Source organism: Cyprinus carpio, chromosome A22 (genome assembly GCF_018340385.1).
Source record: "Cyprinus carpio isolate SPL01 chromosome A22, ASM1834038v1, whole genome shotgun sequence".
Lineage (NCBI taxonomy): Eukaryota > Metazoa > Chordata > Actinopteri > Cypriniformes > Cyprinidae > Cyprinus > Cyprinus carpio.
In genome coordinates, this window is record NC_056593.1 from 10872144 (window position 1) to 10894246 (window position 22103).

A 22103-nucleotide genomic window follows, 5' to 3' on the forward strand; every position below is an offset into this window, starting at 1 on the left:
CCCGAGGGCAGCGTGTCTGTATATCACCACGTTCTGATATGTCACCACAGGACAGGAGAGAGAAGATGAAATGGAGAGAGTTCAGCAGAAAAAGGCCATTATAACCTGTGAATCGAATGTGATCCGTTTCGGCGCGACCTGAGGCTTAAAAAACAGCTGTGATATACGGGCGACGTTAATGTTTTCCGGCAAAACTTATTTCTGACATCTGCCAGATTAAACATTTAACATACAGATATATTTTTAGGTAAGACAAACAGGTCAAAAATCCACAGTGGAAATCAAATGAGGTCAAAACATGTGCTTTTCTGTCCTACCTAGATTCTAGAGCTCTGTTTTTGCATCTATTTTTGTTTATTTGTGAATTCTGGAGGACCTGAACTTCCTGTACTTCTAGATGTGTAGTTTTGGTATATCTACTGTATGAAGGCAGTGCAGAATTGGCGCGTTGGCAAATGGCAAAAGGAGCGTAACGGAAATGTCGATAGAACGTAAGAATGTATGAAAAACTTTAAATGCATAGGAAAACAACTTTTTTCAAAAATACTGTCCATTTAACAGTTAAAGGGATACTCCACCCCAGAATGAAAATTTTGTCATTAATCACTTATCCCTATGCCGTTCCAAACCCATAAGCTTCGTTCATCTTCGGAACACAATTTAAGATATTTTGGATGAAAACCGGGAGGCATTTCAATTTCAAACAGAAAGCCAATTAAATAAAACTTACATTAAATAACCAATAGCCTTTATTTTATATATATTTCCATTCATTTCCTTTTGAAACAGGAAGTTGGTGCGTGGCAACTTATTTTAAATAACCAATAGCCTTTATTTTATAACACAGCCTACTCTTAGAAAGTATTGTCTTTTAGATATTTCCATTTAAAATATCTAAAAATAAATCTTTGACGAGACATAATACACATATTAAAGATACAATTTATGAAAACAGGTCTTAATCTATATATTTTTAGATATAATATATTTTTAGATACTTTTAACTGGAAAACAAGTAAAAAAGGACCAAGCATTTTGCTGTGTATAGTTACTTGCAGGTACAGTAGTATTAGTAAAAGGAACTTTCTAACTCCAGAGCATCTGACTGGACAAAAAATTGGTAGCGCATGATAAGTAAGTATTTTTGGTCCGTTTTGCTAGTAACGAAAAACAAAAAACTACAAATCAAATGCGTACTGCTCTTAAAACTAGTACACTAGCATACACTAGAACTGACATCAAAGCTAACAAACATCCACCAACTCTGACTTCATTCTTCTGATTGGACCAAAATGTGTAGTCATTAATATTTAGGGTAATTTTACCAAAAGAAGTAAATTTCAAATTGTGGTGTTGGTTTTGTCAGGTAGCATTAGCCTCAGAGCTAACACATTAACAAAGCACCACAAAACTCCAATTTAGATTTGATTTCATGGGGTCTTTAAGATTCTTGTCAAGCACTTTAGAGTTGTGCATATTTGCGACTTGTCTGAGGGCAAAGCAACAGCTGCGGTTACGTACACCAAAATGTCAGACTCGCTGGCTTTTTTCATTGATGGATCAGTTTGCTCCAACTGTAACCCCCATGGCTGCTATTTGCAAGCTGTTCGTGAGCTCTTTACAGGCTGCTCATTAGACCTTTGCAAACAGTTAGCGTCAAGCTAATCCATACCAGCCTGAGAAGCGTATTCTTAGAAATATGGGTTATTTGCAGATCCCACGAGTCGTCCCCCAGTGTTTTCTATATCATAAACTCATTTATTATTGAAATGAATGTTAATGTGGAATTGATTGTGCAGGTTTCCAAGGCTAAATTTGATTATTTTTTTGATGCTGCAAGAGGGTCCCTGTAAAATTCTGATGTGCTTCAGAAGTTGTAAGCAATAACAAGTTTGTCCCTTCAGAAGGTCTGTTACAAACCTCATTTTGTGGGCTGTGTAAGGGTTTAAGGCTTGGTATCTTTGTAAATGCTTGGCTTACTTACCAATGTGCTTTATCAGTTGATATTCAGCATTTGGCACAACTGTTTGATGAGTATGTTCTTGAAAGATGCATAAAATGGATGATATTAAAAAATGGATAATAGTAAAGTTGAGCATTACTTCATGAAGCACGATCGTAGACCTGATGAAACAAACTAGAACCGCTTCAGTTGAAAAATCACTAAAGCAGTGCACAAATAATGAATAAATCCCTGTCAAGCGTTAACTGTATTTTTTGTATTATTTACCTGTGAATTGGTATAGCTGTTATATTGCGGATAATTTGCTTTAAAGCCACAGGTACTTATTCTGCTTGATAAGTAAAGCTTTCATCGGATAAATATGTTTGTTTATGTGTACTGAATAACTGCCCAAGGTTTCACTAAACCAGCAACACTTCGCACATGCATATATAGTTATACTCAGCATTTGTTCTCTGGAATGTGGGCCGATTTTTGACATCTGAGGAACCTCAGAGCAAAAAAAATAATAAATTAAAAAGAAAAGACGATGGATGATGGACAGTTCCCCCCTTGTTTTTTTTCTTCATGGATAAAAATGGCTGAACATGCTCCTAACAATCTCCAATCCACATATTCTACTCCACTAAAATAGTATAGCTTTTAAAATACTTTTTTTTCTTATTTTTTTTTTTCTATTTTGTTTAAATATTCTGAAACCCAGTAGCTATAAATGTAAAAGGAAAAGAAATCAAAATCCCTTTCCTCTTCCGACCTGAAGCGAATATTTATGCTTTTTTTCTTTTTTAAACTTATGTTGTTAGTAGTAGTTTGTAGTATTAGTATTGTTATTAATACCATATATTTCTGTTGAGGAATAAAAATGTTTGGTCCTTTGGTCCCTTTGGGGTGAAAGATTTATCAGTTTCACTGAGGGCATGGAAACCTCTGTGAACACAGAATGTCCTGCGTTTGCTGAAAGACGACGACAGAAGAAAAGGTAAGAGGAAAAGAGAAAGAAAGTCCACTAGCGGGACAAGAAGAGCTTCTTTTTTTCCACTGCATTTTTCCTCGATCTTCAAGTTTAACCCTCATTTGTCCAGTGTAATAAAAGCCTTAAGCGCCTCTTCCTTTAAATAGCATATGTGTGTATAATATGTATATAGAAATTGAAGTTGTTCTCACTGGGTTTTTTTGTCAGGTTTTTTTTTTTTCTTTTTGTTTGTTGCTTGACTGACGGTGCTTTGCTCAGAGAGAGACAGGACATGTTGAGTTCTCTGTCTTTAGAGAGATCTTCCACTTGTCTTTCGTGCACTGTGCCGAGTGTGGTTTTTCCACGGGTGCCGGTTCACCTGCAACCCCTCCTCTGCAACCCACCGAACATCTTCAGAAAATAAATGCTGATATGTCTTCAAAAAAATCCATTCATGTTGTTCTTGTTTGTTTTGAAAGAAAAAGTTAAATTCCTTTTGAGATTTCACTCCATAAATCCTGTAAAAAAAAAAAAAAATTAAACTGGAAATAATATCTAATATAAGATATTTACAATAAAATTAAAAAACTATAAATTAATATAAAACAATTATTATAATTGTATTTAATATATAAAATACAATATATATTGAAGTACTATAATACATACTAAATGTAATTTAATAACAACAACAACACAAATACACAAATTATTTGATATCATACTATATATGTATTATATATATATATATATATATATATATATATATATATATATATATATATATATATATATATAAATATCAAATAATTCAATATTAAATATATTGAATATTTATTTTTCCATCAAATATATTTACTAATAAATATTGAAATGGATTTCTATAAATATCAGTAATATATATATATATATATATATATATATATATATATATATATATATATATATATATAGTTATTATTAATAAAAATAACGATAAGAATGAAAGAAATAATGCATTAAAATGTATTTTTTAAGAATATTAAATATAATGAATATTTAATTTCTATTAAATATATTTAATAATAACAATAATAATACATGTAAATGTGTTTCTATGAATACTAAATATATTGAATATTTAATAAATGAAAAAAAAAAACAGTCTCAAGTTTACAGATTAATTGTCTTGTGTCTTCCTGTTAAAAATCGTGTCTGTTGTCCAAAAGTGCTACCTGTGCTGTTGCTGAGAGCCCTGTGTGGGTTGGGCCCTGTCAGTACGGGCGGCTCGCATCCTTCGGCCGTTTTAACTGCACTTTCAACCTCTTCATGCCGATCTGAAAGCCGTTCATGGCCTGGATAGCAGCCTGTGCACTTGCTGGGTTGTCGAAGCTCACAAAGCCTGCAAGAGATCACGAGAACACACGTGAAGCAAGTCATTCGGGTACTAAAATTGATTACATGGCATCATATTAAAGCAAAGTTTCCACCAAGTCAAAAATGGCTCTTTTATGAACTTATTTCCACATCGATCGCTGAAAAATCACCATATATGCATCTGTGCGGACTACTTTTGAGCATATATAAGCCACTGGTGGTATAGAACAGGGACAAATCGCCCCACAGGACTCCAAAACGGGGCCACCCACAGCATGCAAACCACATTCATCCGTGACAACCCCAGCTTCCCGTTCAAACCCATAGGCTTTTAAAAGCCAGTGACCAAAAAGCCAAAATGAAGTGAGGATGCACTTTCGCTGGCATTGCGAGTGTCATCAGGAACCGGCAGTGAACAGTGAAAAACAGCGGGCGCTTTCATCAGCTATCAACCACCTGGGAGCAGAGTGGCCTTGGCGCCTAACCGTGCCTGGAACTGCCCCCATTTCGAGGCTTGTATCTACAAGACGAGAGGGTCCGCATGGAGGTGACGTGGGGGATAAAGCCACAAGGCTGCTTAATAGAGAATCTATGTATGTCAGTGCTCTCAGCCAAGTCCCATCGGTCCATCTCGGGCCGTGGCCCCCACCGCAGATTAATTACTCTACCGAGCGCCTGTTACCCAGACCTGACATTATGCAGTAAATGCATAGTGTATAAGTCAATACCGCAAATAGGTCCTACTTCACAAATTTATATCTTATTAACCTCCCCCAGGAGACGGGAGCTGCTATTAATTGAGGCTTGGGAAATGTCTCCCCCTGGAGCGGGAACAGATGTTGATCCATAATGGGCCTTTTTGCTTCACTTAGGACTTTTTTTCAGGCTCAAGGGTTTTTTTTAAAAGGCAGAGCTCTGGTTTGTGGCTTGACACAGAATACAGAATGGAGTTTACATTGTGAAATGGACAGAGACTGATTGTTGGTTGTTTTGGGATGGGCTGTAATTTACTTACGCAATACTTGTTCTACAGTTATTCACATTTAGCATGTTGTAATCAAATATTTGTACTGTTTTTTCCTTTTCTTTTCATTTTTGTAACTTTTTACTGATATTTAAGTTTAATATTGATGCTGGAATCAGGCTAGGCAGATTAATCGGCTGATATTTAGCTATTTTGAGATCATTGTCATCTAGTACTATTACCAAAATGTGGAAATGAATATGCATGCTGATTTATCTCACCAAAACATTTGCTCTGATTGGTGGCTCTGTCCATGAAGACCTTGGAGGAGATGACTGTACCAAACGGAAGGAACATCTGCATGAGCTCGTTGTCGCCAAATTCCTGCGGTAGATGGTAGATGAAGAGGTTGCAGCCCTCTGGTCCTGCAACACAAATACGTTGTTATTCAATATAATTATATTTAAATAATATTTTCAATTTCAGGCCTTTGTGCCCCTTTGTTTTAGAATGGAATGTTGTTACATGTACTTTTTATTATATTGCTAACACATGCTTAAAAAATTGCCTAATTTTTAGTTTTAAATACTAAATACTTGTGTTTATTTATAACACATATTTTATCAATTAAAAAGAGTTACAGGGATAGTTCACCCAAAAATTTTAATTTACTCATCCTCAGGCAATCCAAGATGTAGATGAGTTTGTTTAATAAACAGATTTGGAGAAGTTTAGCATCGCATCACCTCTGCAGTGAATGGGTGCCGTCAGAATGTGAGTCCAAACAGCTAATAGAAACATCACAATAATCCACACGACTCCAGTCCGTCAATTAACGTCTTGTGAAATGAAAAGCTGTTTGTTTGTAAGAAAAAAAAATAAAAATAAAATCCATTTTTTAAGAAATTTTAACTTTAAACCATCACTTCTGGTCAAAATACGAGTCTATAATATACGAGAAACAATTCCTCCAGTGGAAATGTCAAAATCCACTTGTTTAGAACTGTTCTGAATTGTTTTTGCTTGTAAACAGTGCCTGGTCTGTGGATATTTCTCTCCTGATTCAGACAAGATGACATTTTCACTGGAGAAAGCAATATTATGGACAGAGGACTCGTATTTGAACCGGAAGCAAGATTTATGTTAAAATACCTTGATGGATTTATTTCTTACAAACACTTTTCAATTCATGATACGTTAATTTATCGACTGAAGTGGTGTGGATTACTTGTGGATTATTCTGATGTTTTTATCAGCTTTTTTGGACCCTCATTCTGACGGCACCCATTCACTGCAAAGGATCCATTGGTGAGCAAGTGATGTAATGCTACATTTCTCCAAATGTTCCAACAAAAAAACAAACACATCTACATCTTGGATGGCCTGCGGGTGCATAAATCAGCAAATTTTCATTTTTGGCTGAACTATCACTTTAATGGAAGATGCAATTTGCAATTATTTCAGCATAATGAACTATTCACTCATCATCATGCATGTAGTATTGATCCTTATGCCAAAACAAATGAAAAAATCTCTCACCCTCACCTTCTCTCTGCTGCTGCTGTTGAATGACTTGTGGTGGCTGTGGCAAGCTTTGGCCAATAGGGGTCAGTGTGGTCGTTGGGTAGATGGCTGTACGTGCAAAGAGAAATTTGTGTGATAACAGCCTAGATTTATGTGATACAGCATTGAACAAGACTACTCAAAAGAAAGAAGAAGAAAAAAAGACAAACTGACACATGGTTGGTCAAAACAACCTACCATTTTTAAGTACAAAAAAAATATATATATAGGAGGCGGATTGAGGTAGTGAACCTGTATATTGCTGCACCCCGGTGAAGGCCTGTTGTAGGGTGTCTGCAGCCGTGGGGCTTTGGGTGGAATAAGGGGGCAGTCCATTGGTGTACATGGCCTCGACCGCAGGGTGTCCGTTGGGCTGGTGAGGGATGCTGGTAAAGCCGTTGACGATAGGAGTGACAATGCTGGGGACGGCTGATGTGGTGATGTTGGCAGGTGGTGAGCTGAGGCCTGCTGAGCCAGGAAAACAAACACAGACAGCACATTGTACATTGGTACAGTTTCCAAACAAAGTGTGCAAAAAGTCTGCAATTTCATATTAAAGCATAGAAAATGTATATATGTTTACATATAAAGAGAATGCTGTTGGTAACTAGCTAAAAGAGAATTATGTCGATTACCACAAAAAATCATCAAAAATTCATACCACATTGATAGCATAAAAAATACATATCTATCTATCTATCTATCTATCTATCTATCTATCTATCTATCTATCTATCTATCTATCTATCTATCTATCTATGTCTATCTGATCTGTCAGTCATTCCACAACCTTTGTTAGTGACTAAAAAGTGGTTACAAAAATGTGGTTTCAACTAGAAAAATGTTTTCTGAACATCTGCAAGTGAATCGTTTAATTGGCCCCTTGCTAGCATAAGTCGGTGTTTGATCCCAAGCCTTCAGCGTTTCTGAGCTGTGGCTGTGCATCGGTACAAACTAGAAAACAGTTCCCATAGGATACCTTTTCAATCTGTACCCGCGAACAATGCTGGACATAGAGGACGGTCGTCATGGAAACCCCCCAGTATGCTTCAATTACAATGTGGCAAAAGACTATATAGAAAAGTCTTTGTAGAATCATGACTGAGCCGATGGATTCAAACAGGCTGCAGTGTTGTCTGCCCAGCTGAACCAGGCTCGTATTGAACGTAAAGGTTTCCAAAACTGTACTCAAGCCTCCCACTGCTGTAACCTGGGGGAATTCCAGCGGGCCGAGGAGAGCTCTTTACTCTCGTTTGTGCTATTTCCTGTTACTAAGCATTTTCGCAATTGTTTGCTTCCCACACGGTACATTGATGAATTAGTCGACGCCTTTGCCCCATTCTTCCCAGAGCCCAGGAGACCGGGTGCGTTCGGGGATGTCCGACAGGCAGCCTCAGCCGAACCGACCACACGTGCGGGGCCGAGCGACAGCTGGGTGCTGTTATAATGTTGAGAATCTATCATTGTGATGTGACAGTTTCGAAAAGCTGAACGTTGACAGGAGGATCCAGCCGGCAGGAAGGTTAGGAAACAGACTGAGCTAGTCACGGAAACTCAGATCATGTTCTGGTTGAGGAATAAGACTTCAGTAGGCATCAAAAAAAAAAATCTAGTAAGACAAGACAAATGACTCAGGGTACACAGTATAGCTAGGAAAAAGCAGATAGTTCATACACAACATGTTTTTGCATTCCACTACACTGCTTTTCCATCGTTCTCTACAGTAAACATGCATTAAAGTGAAGTAAAGTAAAATGACGTAGCATACTATAGTATTTGTGCTCTGCATTTTGCCCATCGAAGTGCACACACACAGCAGTGAGTAGTGAACACACACGGAGCAGTGGGCAGCCATATTGCAGCGGTGCCCAGGGAGCAGATGGGGGTTCAGTGCCTTGCTCAAGAGCTCACCACAGTCATGGTATTGAGGGTGGAAGTGAGCGCTGGTCATTCAATCCCCCCACCTACAATCCCTGCTGGCACCGGGACTCAAACCCATGACCTTTGGGTCACAAATTTGACTCTCTAACCATTAGGCCACAACTACATGTCACATGACCACTGCATTCGAGTTTTACGCTTGAGACGGCGTTCTAAAAACACGACTCTCAAGAAAAAGAACTAGACATTTTTCATGTCACAACCCTGCATTTTGCTTTCAGTATAACTGTATAACATAGATTTCATTAGCATGTTGCTAACAATGACAATTTGAATTAGATTTAGTTATTTTTACTGTTACTTTTTTAGTACTGAATAAAATGTATAAGTATCCAAGTTCTACAAATTATAAATAGAACGTTTCTGCTAATGCTCTCCTAACCTCTGTTGTCCAATATATTTTAGGGTGTGTTTTGGCTCTTTATTTATACGACAATGGCATTTTAGGGGCCTAAAAACACAAACTTTAAAAAATTGGTTTCAAACTATACGATATCGTTATCTTCTTCATGTAAACTACAAGAACGCAAATTTGTGAAATCGCTGGCATCATGCAAGTAGTGTTTCTTTACAAAGTGGCATCGCCAACTCCTGGCCTGACATGCACAATACAGCGTTTTAAAAGTTTTGTTTTTAGTACACTGCTGTGGTGTAAACATACCCTTATCACTCTGCTGTACTTCATGTCTTGTTTTGATGGACAAATGGCATTGTGACTTGATTTCAATAGAGTTTGATGTTAGCATGTTGCTAAGATAACAATGCAATTAAATGCGATTTAGCCGTTTTTACTGTTACTTTTTGGTACTGAATGAAATGTATAAGTTCTACAAATCACCAGTAAAATGTTTCCCTTATGTTGGGAGAACGTTCCAATAACGTTCCTCTGCCATCTGTATTCCAAAATCTTTTTTCCTGCTATACGTCATGCCGTTTTCATAGACAAATAATGAACTTCACGTAAAACTCTCGTCACGTTCATTTCAGTAGATCTTGATTTCATCATGTTGCTAAGCTAATGCAATGCCTATAAAAATATGCAAAAACTAATTTATCAGCAGTTTCTTGAACTGAATAAATTATATATAACTGACATGAAACTATGTCCAAGACTTTGGATTTATTTTTTCACTGGTCTTTGCAGGGAATTCTGGTGTTACATTCTATATAAAAATATACATAATGACTAGGTTTAAGAGCTAATCTTCATAATAGATGGTTATTAGTGTACAGTAGATCCAAGTGCGCACTGTATCATCCTTCCCTTTGTGGTTCTGTGTGGTCCATATCACAGCAATTTGTTTCAGTTTTGGCATCCAATTCCAAAAGTCCACAATGAACCCATCTGTTGCTAAACAAATCTTTTATCTGTCAACCCTGTTAGTATGTTGAGCACCACGAGATGTTGAATATTTTGCAAATACTGTTATTTCAAGAGGGAAGTGTAATTGGATTTACATTACTGCAATCTGCCCCCGGTACATCATGCTGATTTGCACCCGATGGTGACTACAATGAGGAACAGCTTACCATATGCACCAAAAGGATTTATTATGCAAATTATACACTGAAATCAACAAGGAGCGCTGGAACTGTATCGGTTGGCACTGCAGCCAAACCAATCACAATGACTAACTCCCATTACATCCATATTTTAATACAAAGCCTGGCTTATGTTTATTTACACTTGAATTCATAAAGATTTTGCTATGGAACGTAAAGCAATGAGATTCTTTATGCTAGTCCACAAATGCACAGCTATGGATACTTTTATGGCAGTTTAACTAAATTTGGTTCTACTACATTGTCCATCTGACAACTACACACTTGATCACAATTCACTCTTAATGCTAATTCAGTCATTTTTCACTCACCCTCAGGTCTTTTCAAACTGTACGACTGACTTTCTTCCATCAAACACAACATCATGGAGCTTCTATGGTCATTTGTGGAACTTTACTTCCATTGTATGTAAAAGAGCAGGACATTCTGCTAAACGTCTGCTTTTGTGTTCTACAGGTTTTTTATTTTTATTAAATTGTACATAAGTTTAAAGCTATTAAATATTTATTTTTCACTAAATATGGGTTAAAACTACATTTTATATCAGACTCTAAAAGACTGTGTCATAGCAACACGTCTGGCATGAATTTTTTTTTACAAAAATTACAATTCAATCTCCCAGCATGCCACAGAACACAATCTCTGCCTACTGACACCATTGGGGACTGTTTTGCATCTAAGTTTGGAGACAGAATAATGGCAGCACACCAAAAGAAATGTAAATCAGTGTGAATATGAGACTATTTCGTCTGAATGCTGCAGAAATGCAACAGCAGGTTTTAGTGTTCAACCATTTTTAAAGTTATTATATCAGTAAATGACAGATAAATGACTCCAAATGATGTTCAGTGCAGTCTAATGAAACTTTTAACAGCATTTTAATATCTTAAACAGACGTCAATGCAGCTCTAGCCCTCTAAACACGCATTTCAAGTACTTTACGAAACATAATATGCATAAACACCATGATTTTTACAACCAGTGACTTCCTAAAACAGAAAAACAGCATCTCTGAGGGCACCGGCATGCGACGCAACCTGTGCAGCTGCTCCGTTTGAAACGCTTTTGGGTTTTCGTACGAGCGCAATCTCTATTCTGCGGCCCCGTGAGACCGAGAACAAAAGTCAATGGGTTTTATGACCCTGAAGGCACACAAGGTGAACTCAACCGTCCCCATCATGTTCCACGCCTCCTGGATGGCTCGCAAATACTGCACCTGACACCTCATTAACTTCGTCCGGGGCTTTAAACACAACAGAAACATCCGACATATGCTTAACCAAAGAGCAGCCTCTCATCTGACTGTGACACATCTCCATTTAAACAGGAAAAAAGCAGGATGGGGGCTTTGCAAAACCTATCAAGCCTGTGTCAGGGTACAAACTTCAGGGCAGAGACGAATAACACAACCAGCCTGGCTGCACAGTTTCAAGCCATTTAATCCCGCCACTGACAATTAGACTGCCATGCCGTTGACTTGGAGCTCTTTGTAGCTCAAGAGCTTGCACCTGCTGAACATTACTCTTATAAAAAAAGAAACAAAATAGGGGAAAACATCACCATGCATCATGGTAGCGATACATCCTCTAATAGAGGGCGCCATCTGGCTGAAAGTGTACGCACCATCGCGCTTAAGTACTTTACATCTGTTAATAGAGCGACCGTGCCATTGTTTTCAGCAAGCACTCTTAACCCCTCTGTTGCACTCCTAAACGCTAGGTGCACCGCAGAATGTTACCGCGTTACCTCTGGATGATGATGTTCAGGTTTCTAGGTTACTCTGGATGCTGAAACCACACATAATGGTACACACTGTTGCACTAGTGTGGCATTAAATCTTCTTAACTGTAAATAAGTTTACCTTGTTCTTTTGTTTTTTTGGACAGAGTGCCATGGTAATGCTTTTTTTCTGACATGTAATTCTCTGAATCACCCTTGGGAGACGAGGTAAATACCATGTTTACGATTTTGTTGCTTTGCAGTCTGAATTAAAGACGGACACAGATTTTGTTTTATCCAGCTGTATTTACTCAGTGCAACTTATAACCAAGTGAAAGATATAACACCATTATGTCAGAAAATAAATAAATAAAAAACAATCACTGAGTTGGAAAAAGGATCACCAATTGTGTCAGTATTTTGTTGACCACCTTTTGCATTAATTACAGCCTTTAGTCTGTTGGGATTTGTCTCTGTCTCTGCTAACTTTGCACATCTAGACTTTGCAATATTTGCCCACTCTTCTTTGCAGAACTGCTCAAGTTCAGTTAAATTTGATGGTGAGTGTTTGTGGACTACAAGTCATTCCACAGGTTTTCAGTGGGGTTTAAGTCTGGACTCTGACTAGGTCATGCAAGGACATTCACCTTTTTCTCCTCCAACCACTGTGTGCTTTGGGTCATTTTCATGTTGGAAGGTAAACCTTCTTCCTATCTGAGCAGTTTCCTCCTGGCTCTTTCATCCAGTTTGGAGTGACGTCCTGATCCAGGGAGGGTCTGTGTTGCACCAAGTACCTTCCACTTCTTAATAATAGACTTAACTATGCTTCTAGGCATTGATAAAGCATTTTTTATTTATTTTTTCCATCTCCTGCCTGTCCACAACTTTATCCCGGAGATCTTTTGACAGTGCCATAGTTGATTGTTTGCTTCAGTTGCACTGCCAAGGACTGAAACGCTCCAGGAAAGCTCTTTTCATGCTGAGCTAATCAAAATGACCACAGCTGATCACAGGTGAAAGACAAATGACTTTGTGTGCAATTGAGAAGGTGATTAGCTACAACTGATCGAGTTTACAACTCATTATTAGGAGGGGGTGATCCTTTTTTTAACTCTGTGTCTGAAATCTCTAAAATGCTGCCTTCAGAGGACGAATTCCAAGGTAGGAGTGCATCAAGGCATGTCCAAATCCAAAGTTAGCTTCACTTCCTGTCTCATGAGATACCTTCATCTGATCGATTTTTGAAGGCACCATTGATGTATCCTTCACTGCCTATGATATCCCACAATCCTGTGTGTTGAATTACATGATGGTTAAACAAAAAAATAAAGATGGCGTCTGAAAGTTGCATTTGGTGGTCAGTTTGTGTGTAAATGCACATTCCTGACTAACTTTTTGCACTTTTGATGTTAGTTCTAGCGAGAAATCAGTATTATAATATTCGTTTAATCACCAAAACTCATTCTATTTTGTTGTAAATCATTAAACCGTTGCTGCCTCAGAAGCCTGTCCGAAATCAGTTTCATGAGGTGCCTTCGTGCAAAAACACTGCCTGCAATGCCATTGCCTCAAGCCTCCAGGTTTTCATCCAAAATATCAGATCGTTTAAATCAGTGGAAAATGAATAGAAATTATGATTCTCTCTGAAGAAATATGAAGTAAACATCAGTAAATATATCCCTATATCTCCGTGTATATGCAAATTTTGACTATAAACCCTATTTGACGCTGTTCAGTGAATCTATGTGAACACAAATAAACCGCTGCAGACGTGACTGAATATGAATGCTTGGTGAATTTCTATTCTAAAACTGACTTATACATATTTATTATTTTGCACTCCTGACATAAATTACTAAATAACCGTCACTGCAATAATGTTTTATCAACACATTGGTCAAATATCGAAGCTAGAGTCTATAAACTTTCAACTGATGCACAGTTTCTCCAGATCAAGTAAGAGAGTGAAGTTTAACGTGTTGTGAAAGTGAAACAATAATAATCTGGGGCTGTTGACGACCTTTGACAGCAAAGGGGTTAAATTATGTTCCGAAGATGAATGGAGCTTATACGGATTTGGGACGACATGGGGGTAAGTGATTAATGACAAAATTTTCATTTTGGGGTGGAGTATCCCTTTAATGCACAAAATTGTAAAAATGTGAATTTTATTTAAAAGATTCAATATCGATTCTCCTGTTACAGTACCTTTTTCACAAGGATTTAAACATTTGATAAGGATTTTTCCTCATTAATAATATATCATAAATAATAATTATAATAATAATAAATGCCTGATAATATATTTAAGTGCAGTAATATTACTAATATTGTTATTTGTGATAATAACTAATAATAATTTGTGATAATACCTAATACTTATTGGGCCTGTTAACATAACTGAATAATTAATTTTGAATCACCATCAAATTCATTCAATTTTGTAATGAATCAGACTCGAATCAGGAAATCAGTGTTGACACAGTCCTAACAATTACATTGCAAGATTACAAATGAAGTCAGGTTGTGTCAGTCATATTAAATCATTTTGACTGACAAAATTTTAAATCTTACACAGTGTGTTAAAATGGTTGATTGTAGTCCATATCGTAATAAAACTTTCCAGATGTTGTCTATTTTGTAATCTAATTTTGCACATCCTAACTCCACTTAAGCACAATGAGATGTTCAGCCAATACTTTGTAACCTTACGTTGATGTTATTTCTAACACTGAAGATATTTCGCTCTAATAATACTCTGCACTTGTGCATTAACTAAAAGATGGAGATCTGAAAGCAGCCTCAGATGATGTGACAGCTGTTCTGCCGTTCAATTGTGGTCTTGCCAGATGTCTTCAAATTGCAGCACAATTCCCTAAAAACCACTTCATGATAAATTGAAGTTTTTTTTTTTTTTTTGCATCACAATAGATCAGTTGCTTTTAAAGCCTGATCCAAAAACACTTATTCTGTTTATTCAAACAGAAATTGAAGACGTCCTGCAATATTTTTCTGGCAACATTAGCTCTTAATATCCAATCAGAGTCCTGTATTCATCTTATTTTTCCCATAAGAACGGAAGTCTCGACATTCACAGAAAACAGCTTACTTCTGTGTTGAAAAATATGGCGGATAGTCCCTGGTTCCAAAATGCTCTATACACATAGAGTTAAGTCATAACCTATAAGAATGTGTGTGTGTGTGTGTGTGTGTGTGTGTGTGTGTGTGTGTGTGTGTGTGTGTGTGTATGCACGCACAGTCATATGTATTGAATAAACCAGAGGTGCTGTGCCTGCCAGGGAGATGCAAATGAATGAATGAACTAGAAAAAAAATAAAATAAAAGTATGAATATCTTATTTATTGTAGTCCTTGGAATATTTTTAACGCCAGCCGTTCTATCTGGCCCAGGATTAATAATGCAACAGATTCCAATAGGTTCAATAATGGAAGGCAATCAGTAGAGCAGAGCTCACACATGCAGGCAGGAGCATGTCCAATGCTGTGCATATTTCAGCACATCTCGCGTCCACTGGAGATCAGCGCAGCTCCGCCAGTCTCTTTCAATTAAGTCAGTGTAAGAGAGGCCAATTCACCCCAGCAGCTGCATTGCATGTTAATATGACACTGATCCCAGTCAAAGAGGATAAAATCCAAACATATGAGCGCGGTTGTTTTACACAGAGATGGATCATTTTTGCAAGGAAGAAAAAAATTACAAAAAAAGATGAGGTGCTGTGGTTTTATGGACATTTAACGTGGTATTTACATTTACAAGAACTCTAAGGTACATGTCCAAAAAAACAAACCAATATATATACAAAACCATGTTTTTGTGACAAATAGCATGGCATTACCATGCTTTTATAGATCTTTGCCATGGTCATACTATGTGTTGTGACATTTACCATGGTAATATTGTGGTTTCATGAACATTTACCATGGTGTATCAATGGTTTTATGAAAATTTACTGTGTTGTGACATTTATTAAGGTAATAGTGTGGTTTCATGAGTATTTATTATGGTAATACTATGTTTTTATAACATTTACCATTATACCATAATGGCATTACCATTGTTTTAACAGATATTTGTTACAGTACTTCTATGATTTGTGACCACATGGCATTGCTATAGTTTCATGGACATTAGCGATAGTATTATTATGTTTAAGTGACATTGACTACGACATTATCATGGTTTCATGGACATGGCCATGGTAATATTATATTTTGTGACAGTTACCATAGTAATACCTCATTTGTTTTGATGTGGTACTACAATAATACCATGTTTTTAGCACATACAATATACCATGGTAAAACTATGCTTTGGACATTTGAAGTATCATTGGAGTAACATGTAAATACCATTATATATGTATATCACAGTGCCACAGTATTAACATCTGATGCCATAACTCTACCATGGTACCTACCACCACAGTACTTTGTGGTACTGTAAGTATCGCCATTCATACCTAGTGAAAAAGTCAACTATGCAGTAGTATCAACATATAATTTTTCAATATAACAGTTGTAGTCTTGCAGTCCTGTGAATTTTAGGACTGCTAATACAATGGGTGCTGCTAAAACAAACATGCAGTGAGTGATGGATGATCCGAGATGGAAAAAGTGCATGTTTTGCATTGTCTTGACAAAACATTTGACAAACCATCCTGTCTGTCTGCCTTAATATTTGAAGTAGCAAGTAAGTACATTTGCATGTATTGCCACACATGGATAGACTCAGCCTCGCAGAAGAGGAGTTTGGCTTGACAGCTCTGGAGCTTTAATTGGACGAGGCTTTTATGGGACTGGATGGCGGCTTGTAAAAGATGGAACCGTATTAAATCTATACTTTATGTGATGCCAGGGGAGCGTCTTCTCGTTCCAGCCCCTCAGGTAATAAAGCTTGTGTTTTAACTTTGCATAAGAACACAAATATTTTGTCATTCCACGGTCAGTCAATTAGTCACAAAACTAAAAACGTGCTTTGAAATCAGCCGGCCAGTTAGCTGCAAGTTACTCATATGTTGCCAAAACTATGTGCTTTACCGGGAATGACAAATGATATTGTCCGGTGTCGTGGTGTGTAGTGTAAATTGGTACAGCAGTGCTGTTGACAAAAGAAGAATGAGCTTTGTTAAAGCTGAGCATAATTCACTGGGTGGCATGTTTTCAGAAGGGATTGGAAAAGTGCAATACCGCTGCATAAGCAAATGTTGTAAGGTGGCCATTATCCAATAAGATCTCCTTTTTGTTTAGATTGTGTGATAACGGGGTGTTGGGAATGACAATCAGAGCAGTCGTGTCCTGATTATCAAAGCTGTCTGAGGACGAGTAAAACCGCAATTCTGTCATGCCATTTAGGAAATGTCAGCATGGGCGTTTTTGTAACTTTAAATGTGACATGAGATGGGCTGATTTGTTTAAAATCAAGCCATGAAATGTGCTTGTTTTGGAATGTCATAGTATATTCCAACAAATCACCCATGTGAAACAGCAATTGCATGGCAGCCCACGAGACGGTCATCTCACGTAGGTCGATTTTTGACTATCGGCATAAAGTCTGGTTCACTTTGCAGCTCAATTATGGAAGAGCTCAAACACAGCTAATTTGGTTTGGTTACATCGTTTAGAAGCAATTTTGCATCAGTTTTTGAAACAGTTAATATCACATATTTTTTTTTTTTTTAAATAGCATAAAAAGGTTTTTACTGTGGTATCAGAACAAAACCTCAAAGACTATTTACACTTCTCTTTTTTTTTTTTTTTTGTTAAAGTCAGTCTGACTAACGCGACGGTAACACTCAGACCCCATCCCGAAAGAGAGGAAATGAAGCACTGTTGCTCACCCAATGTCTGATGAAACTCACCCGACACCGGGGTCATGGGGGTGGGTGGGAGGCTGTTGATATTGAGCGCCCCCATCTGGTGGATCTGGGTGGTGGGAAAGGCCACGCTGGGCGCCAGGTAGCCACCGTGACTGGCAGCCATGAGGGCCGCCTGCTGCTGCATCAGCTGCCGGATAGAGATAGAGAAAAAAAACAAAAAGCAAAGAGAGGGAGAAAGAGAAAGAGAAAGAAAAGTTACTAGAAGCACACAGGCTACATGGGGGCATGATGGATAGGCGGTGCTTCGCAAAGTAGAGGAGAAAGTAGAGCGGAAAAAGAGAAAAATGTGTCAACCTATGTTTAGTGAAAGCGTCCATCTTCCCAGTCAGAGGGCTGTCACAAGCCCCCTCGAAACATTTCAATAGCTGTCGGTCTGGCTCATTCTAATGGAGGGATAGACGCACATATTATTGTAGTCCTTAAGGGACCTGGGAGTTCGGAGCAAAAAAATTGAATTGTATTCATTTTTTCCCTTTCAAACTTTAAGGTGGTGCTTTCTTCATGATCCTTGACAGTGCAACTTCTTTTCCCTCCCCCACTTTCTTTTACGGTGTGACAGCTATCAAGGCTGAATTTATCACCGTTATCCTGAAGCGGATATTCTTAGATCCAGATTGTACCTCATGCATACATGCTACCTTACATGTATCGTACACGTCTTTTCTAATAACGTCACTGTGCAATCCACTTTTGTCAGAGTAGACACCATATTCAATTTGTTGTGAATGAAAATAGCTATTTAGGAATATACAAAAACAATGCTAAAAAAAATATTAAATAAATAAATCATAAAAATAAATGAATGATAATAAAAATATACTTAATTAGAATAATTAATTTAAAATAATAAGTTAAATGCAGTTAATATTATTAATATTTTTCAAATAAAATTCTTGTTAAATATTCTTTTTCACGCCACATTACAGAAGCAAAATGGGTTACAAATGGCATTTCATAAGTCATATAATTCTTTATTTTTAATTTTTTACTGGAATTACAAAGATGCATTTTCAATTGACACAAGGTACATAACTGTACGTTTGTTTTCGTCACGACAAATTAACCACTGTCTACTCTTACTAAAGTCAATTTACAAGAACAATGCTTCCAAAACAAACGTGGTCGTCATCAAACTATTCCGGTCCGGTTAAACAATAATGCAACTAATCAAACAGCATTCCTGTACATCACAGAATGCAGTCCCCAAAGAGGAAAAAAGGGCAAAAGTAATATGCTACATCATGCAATAATTGTCGAGCTGCCACTTTTCATTTGAATACTGAAGATGATATTGTTCAGGTAGGCTTTGCTCTCCACCGCTATTTCATCTCTGGATAGTAGAAAGCTAATATTTTCTATTTGGCCTTGTCACTGAGCCTGAAATATGCCGTACACCCACAAAACAAATCTATAAGCCTCACATGCATTACTATCTATCAACTCCTCCTTTCATTTGCATAATTCCATCAACAAACCGCTGAGGATCATCTTTTATCCTACAGGTAAAATCCACAGTTTTGGGGAAACAAGGAGCATAAATATGTTAAATGAATATAAATAAAATCTCAGCACAAATTTGCTGAGTAAGTAAACTAAAAAGCTCAGCATTGCTTAATTGTACACTGGGATCATTTCAAGAGATTCAGAGGTATTAAAAATTAATTAAGAGGTTTTCAGCATTTTAAGTTTTAGTAACACTGTTTAATATTTGAACACTTATTACTTATTAGGTTTTCAGAGAATCTACCTTAATAACAGAAATGTATTTGGTCTTACTGCAATGTCAGATTTTTTTCACGTATAGCTACATTGTTTCTTGGGTGAGTTTGCAAGAATTTGGAAACTTAAAAATGGGTTACGGGCCACTGTTTTAATGCATTTGTTCAGGCAAGGGTGGGACGAGACAGTCTAGCCTCTCCCCGCCTTGTAATAGCCATGCCACAGTAATCAGGCACTTTTGTGCCCATCTCGCGGCCTCTTCCTTCCTGCTGAATGGGGCATCAGAGTTAAGCTGGCTGGCTCTCACCGGGTGACAGTTTGCTAATGCCCTTTAAAAGCCAGAGGGACAGGCTTTGGGCAGAGCACAGTGCGGTGAGTTGAAGACTTCCATATTGTAATTTCCCTCCATGAACGGCTCGGATAATGTCGCCTTTCATGGCTGCCACCAGATTGCCTCAGATAACGATGTGACATTCAGTTCTGCTCTTTAGGAATTAAAACAGAAAATTGGAGGCCCAAGCATGTAATTATGTTGGGGAGAAGTGAGCAACATCAATTTGTTCTTGGAGGGGGTTGAACGGAGAAAAGGAGGGAAAAAAAGAAAAGAAAAAACAAGGTCCTTTGGCTGTCGGCTGCAAAAGAGACTATTAAAAAAACATCTTGTGTTTCTCTGTTATTCTTATTCGAAGACATAGTTCAGCCAAAAATTAATCTTTTACCCTCCCATTTGTTATTCCAAACACTTATGACTTTATTTCTTGCTTAGAATATAAAAGGACAAGTTTAGTGAAATGCCCAAGTTGCTCTTTTCCATCCAATGAAAGTGAATGGTGACCAAGATTTTCAGTGTTCAAGTGAATTTGATTTTTTTTTTTTTTTTTTTTTTTTTTTTTTACTGACATAAAAGTATTGTGTGACTTCCAAAGACTTGGAATAAAGAGCAAGAGTTGTATTGTCCACTTTTATGTAGATTTTATGGCAATTTTGTGCTGTTTTTAAAACTTGAAGCTAATGGAATGAGATGCATAAGAAAATCTTCAATAGATAAAAACTAAACCAATTATTAACATGTTGTCATTATTTACTCATGCATTCATGGTTCCAAACCCTTGCGTAGAATATAAAAGGAGATATTCAGCATAATGTCCAAGCAGCTTCTTCCATAAAATAAAAGTGTATGGTGACCAAGATTTTCAGTGTTTAAACAATAAAATGTGTACAATTTACCGACATAAAAGTATCATTCAACTTCCGAAAACTTGGGCTACAGTCCAAGAGTTGTATGACCTGCTTTTATGGTGATTTTATGATATTTTTGCATAGTTTTGCATAGACTTGACAGCTGTCGTCACAGAGAAATTAGTAGAAAGAGCTGTGTAAAAAATCTTGAATAAAACAGTTCACCCAAATATGAACATATTCTCATTAATAACTCACCCGTTTGTCATTCCAAACCTGAATGATTTATTTATTTATTTGCGTAGAATATAAAAGAAGATGTTTAGTGGAATGTCCAAGCTGCACTTTCTCATATAATGAAAATTAAATGAAAGATTTTCAGTGTTTAAACTGAATCAAATTTTTTAAATGTACTCATTTAAAATGATCACACGACTTCCGACTTGTATGACTTGTGATTTTAAGTGATTTTTAGATGTTTTTATGTAGTTTTAAGATCTGAAATGAGGCATTGGGAAAACAGGTACTGCGTAAAAAATACTAAAGAAAATCACGACCAAAAAACTCGGCATACAAGTTTGGAATGACATGAGAGTGAAATAATAATGATAATTACAACAATTAAATGGGGAGAACTATTGCTAAACACTTCTAAATCAAAACTTTACCCAGCATCTTGAATAGACAGGAAGCATTCAGGCGCAGGCAAAAGGGACCAAATTGCCTTCAGCGAAGTCTTCATCACTGAGGTCGTAACCTTTTCTTTCTTCAAAATGGGGGGAAAAAAACGGCCACGGGAAGAAGTTGCCCGGGCGACGGCATTCGTTTAGTGTCAGGCATGTGGGTTTTTTTATGGCTTGCCGATGGCATTAGTCTCCCTCGGTGCCACCAGGCAATCACCTCTTTATCACTTGGCAATTATCTATCCAGAGCTGCTCTGTGTCTCTGCCCACCTCTGCCTGCATCACACATGACCTCTTATAGTCGGTCTGGCCCTGCTGCAGCACAGGGAGAATGGCGGGATGAGTGGAGAGATATTTATAGAGAGACGAGAAATGGAGTGAGCTGAATGCGAGACCCCGGTTATTAAGGTCCCTGGCCCTGTAAGATTGCCTGAAACGGCCTCGCTCCTTCTCGGCTCCTTTTTTCGCTGTTTGGCCCTTTTAACACAAAATCACATAGTCCCTAAACAACAAGAACTAAATATAGGCCCAAAACAATAAACTTAAATACTCGTGAAAAAACAAAAATTTCTAAAGCACTAGACTAAATAACATTCCCTAAAGAA

General features: G+C 37.4%; 1 protein-coding gene across 5 annotated transcripts; it reads right to left on the reverse strand.

Moving 5' to 3' along the window:
- Positions 1-2540: 2540 nt before the first annotated feature.
- Positions 2541-18602, reverse strand: LOC109046636 (CUGBP Elav-like family member 5). 5 transcript variants are annotated; one of them, XM_042711894.1, is made up of 6 exons: positions 17879-18602; positions 7051-7266; positions 6775-6867; positions 5517-5660; positions 4130-4296; positions 2541-3433 (listed from the first exon to the last, which is right to left on the reverse strand). In XM_042711894.1, the coding sequence occupies exons 1-5, from the start codon at positions 18039-18041 to the stop codon at positions 4169-4171; spliced, it is 744 nt and encodes a 247-aa protein (XP_042567828.1). In that variant the 5' UTR covers positions 18042-18602; the 3' UTR covers positions 2541-3433; positions 4130-4168. The 5 variants fall into 5 exon arrangements, with proteins under 5 accessions (XP_042567828.1, XP_042567831.1, XP_042567832.1 ...); XM_042711897.1 differs by having other exon boundaries at positions 17900-18600; XM_042711898.1 differs by having other exon boundaries at positions 7051-7263; positions 17900-18597.
- Between the last annotated feature and the right edge of the window lie 3501 nt (positions 18603-22103).